This window comes from Selaginella moellendorffii, unplaced genomic scaffold (assembly GCF_000143415.4).
Source record: "Selaginella moellendorffii unplaced genomic scaffold, v1.0 SELMOscaffold_329, whole genome shotgun sequence".
Classification (NCBI taxonomy): Eukaryota; Viridiplantae; Streptophyta; class Lycopodiopsida; order Selaginellales; family Selaginellaceae; genus Selaginella; species Selaginella moellendorffii.
In genome coordinates, this window is record NW_003314584.1 from 690 (window position 1) to 9,884 (window position 9,195).

The window sequence follows — 9,195 nt, forward strand, 5'->3', positions numbered from 1 at the left end:
ATCTACAAGTGATGAATATAGTTAAGTGTTTGGATTGCCATTGAATAATCTAAGCCACATTTTGGTTGTAATGAGATTGGATATTATATGGTTAAAGTTAACCTTGGTGATATTTCTAATTTGAAGTGTTGATTTCTCATGATTGTCAAGAAAAAGTTTTGAATTTATTAATTTAAAATAATCTTGGTAAAACTTTAGAAGTTGGTCCCAAAATTAATATTGAAACCTGCAACAATTCTAATTATCAAATTTTTACCTATAATATGGAATCAACAACTGCATCTTTGGCTAATGGAGTAAAAACTATATATTTAATAAAAAGTAAAAGAATGATTTTTCTCGAGGAGAGAAATGAATAAATTTATTGCATCTCCACCTATTTTGTATTATATTTGTGAGCAAACTTTGATTAGCACAAGTTAAGAAACTATTTACTTGGTTGTAAGAGCACATCACACTGCTCATTTGGCCATCTTAAATGTAACTTTGGAAAAGTAGGTTATAAGAGTTAATCAAGTTTTATTCACTCACCTATGAAAAACTTACGAGTGAAAGCATTTCACTCACTACATATTGAAAAGCAAAGAAAATAAGCTAAAAGGAAGAGAGATAAGTTGAAATTATACCTTTGCATTGAAATAATTATAAACTCTTAAATTTGAAATTCCCGGGAAGTCACCCAACCAAGAGACACTTAACCCTAAATATCCCAAGACCTTTAACCGATTGAAAAAATGAATGCACTTGGAAAATAAGATATATTTTTATTCATAAGCACTTTCCTTCTATATTTGAACCCTATTGATCATCTTTCAAGTTATTCTCTTTAATTGTTTATAGTAATATTAATGCATTTATGGATAAGCTTGTGGTTTTGTAACTATAGACAAAATTCTAGAACATGAGACAAAACTTTACATCTCTAATCAAGTAAAAAAGTGTGGAGTTGAATGAAGCTATAGTGAGTATCAACAATGGAAAAATTGTAGTAGCTAAAGTAAAATTGCCAAACTCTAGTGAGTAAGAATTTTTCTCTTGTCTTTTTCATATGGCAGGGTGACACTATGCAATTCAGATGAAGCATCCTTGGAAAGCCTAGGTAAACATAGTGAATTTCCACTTGCATTGCAAGAATGCTTTGATTATAAGCACATCTTGCTGTTTTTCTTCGGAACTAGTACTTGTGATCTTGCAAATTGCAATTAAAGTACTTCGATTTAGTCGGGTATAGTTGCCGCAAAACATCCTCCTCTGCTGCCGCAGTGCAAGTGGCCAAGCAGCACAAACATTCATTCCCAACAAACACTGATTAGTTTACTCGTTTTGAAACATTACCAGATAGATAGTGTGGTGCTGGATTCAGGGGAGGTGCTCGTAACAATCACGAAAGTTCCAGTTTGACTCCAAACATCTCCCGTGTGATCTTCCACTTGCAAGCGATATCTTGTTCTTCATGTATCAATCAAATGGAAGGGAAGTTGCTACCTCCAAAACTCGTTTGATTCTTCTACAACAGTGTCGATACGATACGCGGAGTAAAAAAGGAAGCAATCCAAAAAGAGGATGTCCGTAAGATCACTACAGCTTAACCTCACTCTCGCAACTTGGCTCGGTGGTCTCTTCATGGAGGAATCCATGGCAGAAAGAGAAGGATCGTCAAGTCCGAGCTTTTGCAAACGAGGGAGCGATCGAGCGAAACGACGGCTGCCGCACACTGTGGATTGATCGATAAGTCTCTAGCTGGAGACACGGAGAATCCACTGAGCATCTCGACAGGAACTTTCATGATCATCATCACGCGCTTCAAGCATGGCCTAGCTTAACATCAACGACTTTGGGCTTGGCAAAGTTCTTTATGTCTCTCTCTCTCTCTCTCTCTTGCTGCTTGCTCGTGGATTTTTTAACGAATTTCTTCGTCTTCCGTGTGCTGCCGGGCTTGAGGAAATCTGTCCGAGAAACTGGGCATGTATCTTGTTTCCAGTTTGGGTTGCTTCGGACGACTTTCGTGCCGGTCGCCGGAGGAAAAAGAATTGTCATGGAAAAAACAATGGAACCTGTAAGCGCTCTGGACAACACGTTAGCTTGTCACATCCTTGGCAAAAAGCTTAGACTTTGCTGGATGATCCGCGGCCTTGATCTCAGGCTAATGCCGTGCTGATCGCATCAGCGAGAGGAATTTAAAGACTTTTCCAGTCGACAAGAAGTGGTGGAGTGATCGGGCAGTGATCCATCGACTTCGAGCGAAACATGACATGGATCGAATCGTCCGAGTCCAAGTAGAAAAAGAAAAAGGACGAGATGGAGATGGAGGGATCAAAGAAGTGGAGCGCGGCAAAGTCAATCAAAGCCGGTGCCATGTCTTTCTCTCCTCTCAGATTTTTGCGCTCTCTCTCTCCTTCAAACTTTCTGTGTGTTTCTTTGGCTGGCAACAAAAACAAAGGCGGGACTCCCAGCGAACAATAAAAATAAGCATTTTGGGGCCAAAACCGTCAGATAAAACGAGCTGCACGGCGGCGATCATGGGGATCTTCTCCCGCAGCTTCTGCGTCACGGCCACACGAACAGTCATGACCCCGGCTGCAGGACCCTCGATGCGTATCTTCACCACCGGCCCATCGATCTTGACAAGCGTCAGCTCCCCTCCGCCAGTTCCCACCAAGTAAGGCCGTATCTCCGACAGTATCTGCGCACGAGGGTGTGTGACACCAAAGCATGGAGAGCCCCCGGAAGCTTACCTTGTCAACGTTTTCCTCTGTCAGCTCAAGCCCCGTCTCCGTGTCTTGCACCTGCTCCACGCCGATTATCTCCGGGATCTTCTCCTTGAGCCGGGCTTCGATCCCCATCTTCATGGTCATGAGCGAGCTGGGACAGGATCCGCACGCCCCTTGCAGCTTCAACTTGACCACCAACCCGTCAATCTCCTCCATTAGCTAGTAGATGGCTATGGCGAGGAGCGGCGCCTTTGCTCTTCTCTCTCTGTCGCCGAGCAAAGCGGGGATCTTGATGCGCTAGGGCATCGATTCTCGTTGATCGTGTTGGCAGCGCCTCGCAGCGGTGGCGGCATTGGGATTATGACGCTTGCCCGGGCAATGTGTCGAATTTGAAGGCGCTGCGCCACTGTGTCACGGGCGCGATCGAGCGCGCGTCGACGGGGCATCGATGGAGCTAGGTAATCACACAAGGGGCTCGCGTTGAATCGAGCTTTTTCCTTCTTTCTCTCTGCTTCCCGTGATCTTCCTCGCTTTTCCCATTCGATCCTCGGCTTTCCATGGCGAATTGGAGGTAATCGCTCCGAAATATTCCCTCCTCTCGGAAGCGCTTGCTCGAAATATTTCCACTCCGATCGATCCGCAAGATGGAGCTCCACGGCGGCGACCCGGACCTCTGCTATGGCCTGGACGTGGATCTTGTGGGAGACAACGATGAGGCCTGGGCGAGGCGGTCGTCCAGGATCACGAGGATTTCAGCGACGACGACATGGACGTGGACGAGCTGGAGAAGAGGATTTGGAACGATCGGCTGCGGCTCAAGCGGATCAAGGACAAGCAAAAGGCCAGGGTCAACAACGCATTCTCCTCGAATCACTCGAATCACAGCCATGGGCAGCAGCAGCAGCAGCAGCATCACGGCGGCCCAGCAGCGCAGCACCAGAATCTGGGCAATCTCCAGGAGCAAGCCCGGCGGAAGATGTTGCGAGCCCAGGACGGGATCCTCAAGTACACGCTCAAGATGATGGAGGTCTGCAAAGCCCAAGGATTCGTCTATGGCATCATCCCCGAGAAGGGCAAGCCAGTGAGCGGCGCCAGCAACAACAACCGCGTGATGGAAGGAGAAGGTCCGCTTCGATCGGAACGGCCCCGCCGCCATGGCCAAGTACGAGGGCATCTGCTCCAGATCCGGCGGCGGCGCTGGCCAGCTCTCCGCCGCCGCCCCGACGCCACACACTCTCCAGGAGCTCCAGGACACCACCCTCGGATCGCTTCTCTCGGCGCTAATGCAGCACTGCGATCCACCCCAGCGGAGGTACCCGCTGGAGAAAGGGGTGGCGCCGCCGTGGTGGCCGAGCGGCGACGAGGAGTGGTGGCCCGAGCTTGGGCTTCCAAATGGGCAGGGGCCGCCGCCGTATAAGAAGCCCCATGATCTCAAGAAGGTGTGGAAGGTTGGAGTTGTCACTGCGGTGATCCGACACATGTCCCCGGATATCGGGAAGATCAGGAAGCTCGTGAGGCAGTCCAAGTGCTTGCAAGACAAGATGACTGCCAAGGAGAGCGCGACGTGGATCTCGGTGCTCAACCAGGACGAGGCGCTGGCGAGGCAGTGCTCGGGGAATTTGATCGGGCAGCAGCAGCAGCAGCAGCAGAATAGCCAGGTGATTGTGATGACTGATGAGGATAACCCTTGAGACATTAGTATGAGGCTGCCTTGGATTGCTCTTCCAGGAAGAGGTCGAAGAGCAAGAAAACAATGAGGAAGCACCGGAATTTTGACCAAGTATGACAGAGCTCGCGCGCTTGAGACACGGGCTTCTTGGTTTTGCTAGTGAGAACTCTTAAGTTCTTTTTCTTTCGTGATTGAACAACAACAGTATGAACGCTCCAGTGATGGCGGAAGTGGAGGGCGAGACAGATCCATTCGAGGTATAGAAACTCTGAAAAGGAATTTGTGTGGAGCGACTCTTGAATGTGAAACTTCTATGTGAAGGGAAGATCCCTTTACGATTCGGCGGTATCTCCGAATGAGAGAGTGGTCCGCTTCGTGCGTTTCTAAGAGGCTACGAGGATTGGGAAGGAAGACAAGTTGGAAACTAGTGAAAAGTCTAAAAAGATTCGAGGGATACTATGCATATGCTTTTAGGGTTATTTGCACATTAGCTTGTAATGGAGGGGGCGCGGCTCGCGATCGTCTCCGATCTCGATGGAACAATGGTACGCATTGCAATGGCGCTGGTTTCTTCTTCAATGCGCTCTGGGCCGCGGATTATTTCCATGACTTGCTTCTGGTGTTCTCGACTGGAAGATCGCCGACGAGGTATCGCCTGCTGAGGCGGGAGAGGACGCTGCTCACGCCGGAGGTCACGATCTTGTCGAGATTGTACGGCGATGCCATGGTTCCAGATTCTGGATGAGAGCGAGAACCAAACAAGGGGTGGGATAGGGCTGTTTGGAAGAGACTTCCAAGTTTCCAGAGCTTACATTCCAGGTAGAAAAATTCCATATCCTCTCTTTGATTGTGTTTACAACGGTTTTCTCTATCTCGTCCTGGCTTTTTTTTTTCTGTAGGAACAAACAGCACAGCGACCTCACAAAGTCAGCTTCAAGCTGAAGAAGGCGGAGGCTCCTCGGGTTGTGGAGACACTGTTGATCGAGTGTGAGGCAAGTTTTTAGAGGATCGTTCGAAGCTTTTGTGATCTAATCCTTTTTCCTTTTTGTTCTTCCAGTTGGATGTAAAAATCATATACAGCGGAGGACAGGATATGGATGTTCTCCCTTGAGCAGCTGACAAGGGACAGCTCATGAGGGAAGGCAGAGCTCCTCAGAAAGTTCTTGTGTGTGGTGATTCCGGCAACGATTCTGAGCTCTTTGCCGTCAAAGACGTTTCTGGAGTGATCGTAAGTTCTTGAAGTCGATTGATCACTCACTCACTCACTGACGATCTCAGGTCGGGAATGCGTTTGAAGATCTTACGCAGTGGTACCTTGATAATGCCAAAGACAATCCCAAGATCTTTCGTGGCACTGAAAGATGCGCTTCGGGAATCTTACAAGCTATCCGAGAGTTCAAGTTTGATCCTTGTGTTTCGCCCAGGGATGCCGACTTACTGAGCCAGCTCACTGCTGGGGACACCGAAGGGTTGATCGGACCTGGAGTGGTGCTACTGTGTGAGATGGTTACGAGGCGAGGTTGAAAGCTCCCACGAGGTGTTTGAACACTTGAAAAGGCCAATGGTAACCGTGGGGACTACAAGACGATCTTCGTAGAAGCGTTGAGATTCTACGTCCCCTCTACGGTATTCACAGGGGAAAGAACTTCTGTATGGGGGTTGATCGAATTCGTGCGACGAAGGTTGGGGACGTTACTTGGGTTGTCAAGTTTGATAAGTGGCAGCGAACGGGTACGTCAAGTTCTTCTTTCTGAGTCATATGCATTATTTTATTGCTGGTGCATTCCAGACGAAGAGCTGAATTATCGCTTGACAACCGCCGTGTGTTTCAATATGAGGTGGCGTTCTTATCGCTTTGTCTTGGTGGAGTTATTCAGCTTTGCTTCTCTTACAGGATGGCATGCCTTATGCGAGTGTATTACGAATCCACGAAACGTGGCTTGATGGTTATGCGGGAAGACCTTTGGTCCTAATGTAGGAGACACAGCCAACGATAGGCGAAAAAATAAGCAGGGACGAATCATCGTGCCTCGCTTCCTTCCATGCTTTAGATGCTCAAATGATTCTTTCATTCCCTTTCGCTCGCATAAATTACTCGTGTTGACAAGAAAAGAGTTGAAGTGTGTGAGAGTGTGTGTAAGTGTGTAACTTACGACAGCTTTTCCTGTAGATTCCCCTGCATTCCCTGTCCTTTTGTTTCCTTTTTTAGTTCCATAGGCCAATGGATCGCTTTCTTCTTCTCTCCTCTTGCACTCTGCTGCGTCAGTTTCACTCGGGATAACGTATTCTTATGTAATTGTTCGCTGGCGTCGGTGAGAAACGAAGGCTTTCCCCCTTTTTTCCAGAGATGATCTTAAGGCGCTGTTTTCTTGTGAGAATTGGTGGTGCTCCTCCCCAGCACAATGCATTTGATGATTCCACGCCACCATTTGTCTCGTCATATGCTCACTGCCACTGTTCTTCCTGTGCTTCCAGAGCACAGGCGCCAGAAAAGTTTGAAGAGGCATTCTGAACTTGACACCATTTCCTCCAGGTATTTCATCTCTTGCTTGATCGTTTTCTTGACGATGTTCGCGTCAGGTAATCCAAGCTTTCAGGCATGGTGAAGTTCCAGAAGCAGCTGGAGGGCCAGCTCGTCCCAGAGTGGCGGGTGAAGTACTGCGACTACAAGCAGCTCAAGAAAGTTGTCAAGAGAATCAAAACCCAGATCCTACATACCAAGAACCAGCAGCACAAGGTGTTCGATCCAAATGTCTTCTCCGTTGACAAGAGCAAGCTTCAAAACTTGCTGCAAAATCCCAGCGCCATTCTAAGCAGCTGCTGCGAACAATCCATATCCTCGGAAACGTCCATGGTTTGTGATGATGGTCTGGACTGTAAAGACAAAACAAAACACTTCAATATGATCAGGTTGTGCACAAGACGAGAATTGGAGATGGCGAGGATTTTTACGAGACGGAGCTGTTTGGAACTCGATCGGATCACGAAAAGAGCTTCTTTTTCGGCCTTGACGATCAGCTCAACAAAGTGGACAACTTTTTTAGATGCAAGGAAGACGAGTACGATGCTCAAGCACGGCAACTTCACATCCAAATGGAAGAGCTCATCGCTATGCAAGGTTCGTTCTAGCAGCCTCTAATTCTGTGGCACTTAACTTGGAATCGTTTGATCTCTGCCATGTTGTAGATGACGAATCTCAGAGCTTGAAGGGGAGCCCCGCCAACAAAGGAAAGGTTCAGCGAGCAGCCAAGATGCTCCATTTGTCGAATTTTATCGTGGGCTTCGACTCCTAAGAAACTTCAGGTGAATGACCTCTATACGATTGATCCATGTTCTCAAAGTGTTGAAAACTTACTTGGCAGCTCCTTGAACATGATGGCATTCGTCAAGATCCGCAAGAAATATGAAAAGGTACTTATGGAAAATGGAAAATTAGTGCAGACTTCTAAAAAGGTTTTTTTGAATTTTCAGGTGACTGGAGTCTGGCAGTTACCACTTTGCAACGTCGGAAGGTGTGAAGAAATTTTCCTTTGAGGGTCTTGCTGATGGAATTTCATTGCTCCAATGCACTGCAGGTAGTAAAGTTTATGGACCGCGTAGAGAGAGTGTTCACTCTGCACTTTACGAAAGGCAACCGAAAGCAAGCCATGGGATATCTCAGGCCCATACACTCTGCAAGCAATCATGGAAATATAAACTTTATCCTGGATATCCATTTCATGCACTCGGATCGTCGTTATTAATTAACCTTCTATCACCATTGATGGTGCGACGCAGAGATTGTATACTAGTGGTTTCATGTCAATGGCATTGCCTCTAGAAAAGGAAAGCACTCACCATACCTCTGGGAATAACTGTAATCTATTCATTTAATTTTCAGCTAGAACTTTCAGAGATCACGGACCTTATCGTTTCTTCTTGCTGCGCTCTTTGGAAGGTTTGGTAGCCTCCTCTTCGGCGTTGTGGTCGGCTTCAAGTCTCGCGAGCTGCAAATCAAACAATGCTGTTGTGAGGATTCCTTCTTAAAACACCACTTTACCTTGTCAAGGACGGGTTTAAGTTGTCTGTAGCGTGTCTTTGCCAAGTCAAATCCGTCCTTCCTGAGCTCCTGATAGATGCATAGAGCATGAAGAACGAGCGAAAGAAAACCTGCGTCGTCACCTTTCCAGTGTGTTGGGTATGATCGTAAGGTGCCATTTGCCAATACATGATCGTCCAAGAGAAAAAATCTCTCAGCGTTTCTCCAGGCTGAAAGACAAATCAATAACAAAACAGGAAGATGAACTACTATCAGCACTCACCAAAAGTGTTTGTTGGGAATCAGCCATGCCCAGCTCGGATCGATCTTTAATTTCCGTGCTTTCTGTGTCAGCTTTTTGCCTTCGCCCCTAAGAATGGCAGCTGCCTCTTCACAGTGACTCCACTGCATCCTAGAATACAAAAGGAAACCGACAAGTTTTCTTACATCCTCTTTTTTTTTACTACCTCGTCATCGTCCTCTTCGTCTTTTCCTTTATTAATCGATCCAGCATCACTATTGTCACCATCAGTTTCGCCTTTCTCCTTACTAGCTTCAATCCACGCGCTTTGTGTTTCCTGCTTGAGACATTAGTATGAGGCTGGATGATGGCTCGATCATACTAACCTCAATAATGCACTTCCACACATCGAAGGTCCAGCGAGGAAAGGTCGTCGTGTCACTTTTTTTTTGCCGACTTCTTTCATACCTCCATACAGAAACAAAGTATCCTTTCCAACGACCATTCCAGCATTCATTCTTCCACAAGGCAACAACCTTCAAGCAGAACGCTCAAC

The 9,195-nt window shown here is 47.0% G+C and overlaps 1 protein-coding gene and 2 pseudogenes across 1 annotated transcript; 1 reads left to right on the forward strand and 2 right to left on the reverse strand.

The window, feature by feature from the left end:
- Positions 1-2,090: 2,090 nt before the first annotated feature.
- On the reverse strand, positions 2,091-2,937 carry LOC9641129 (nifU-like protein 2, chloroplastic). The gene is made up of 2 exons (XM_002994483.2): positions 2,736-2,937; positions 2,091-2,683 (listed from the first exon to the last, which is right to left on the reverse strand). Exons 1-2 carry the CDS (start codon positions 2,925-2,927, stop codon positions 2,372-2,374), a joined length of 504 nt encoding a protein of 167 aa, XP_002994529.2. The 5' UTR covers positions 2,928-2,937; the 3' UTR covers positions 2,091-2,371.
- A 389-nt stretch (positions 2,938-3,326) lies between these two features.
- LOC9641128 lies at positions 3,327-5,406 on the forward strand (annotated as a pseudogene).
- Positions 5,407-8,160: 2,754 nt separating this feature from the next.
- LOC9641127 overlaps positions 8,161-9,195 on the reverse strand; it is a 2,353-nt pseudogene continuing 1,318 nt past the window's right edge.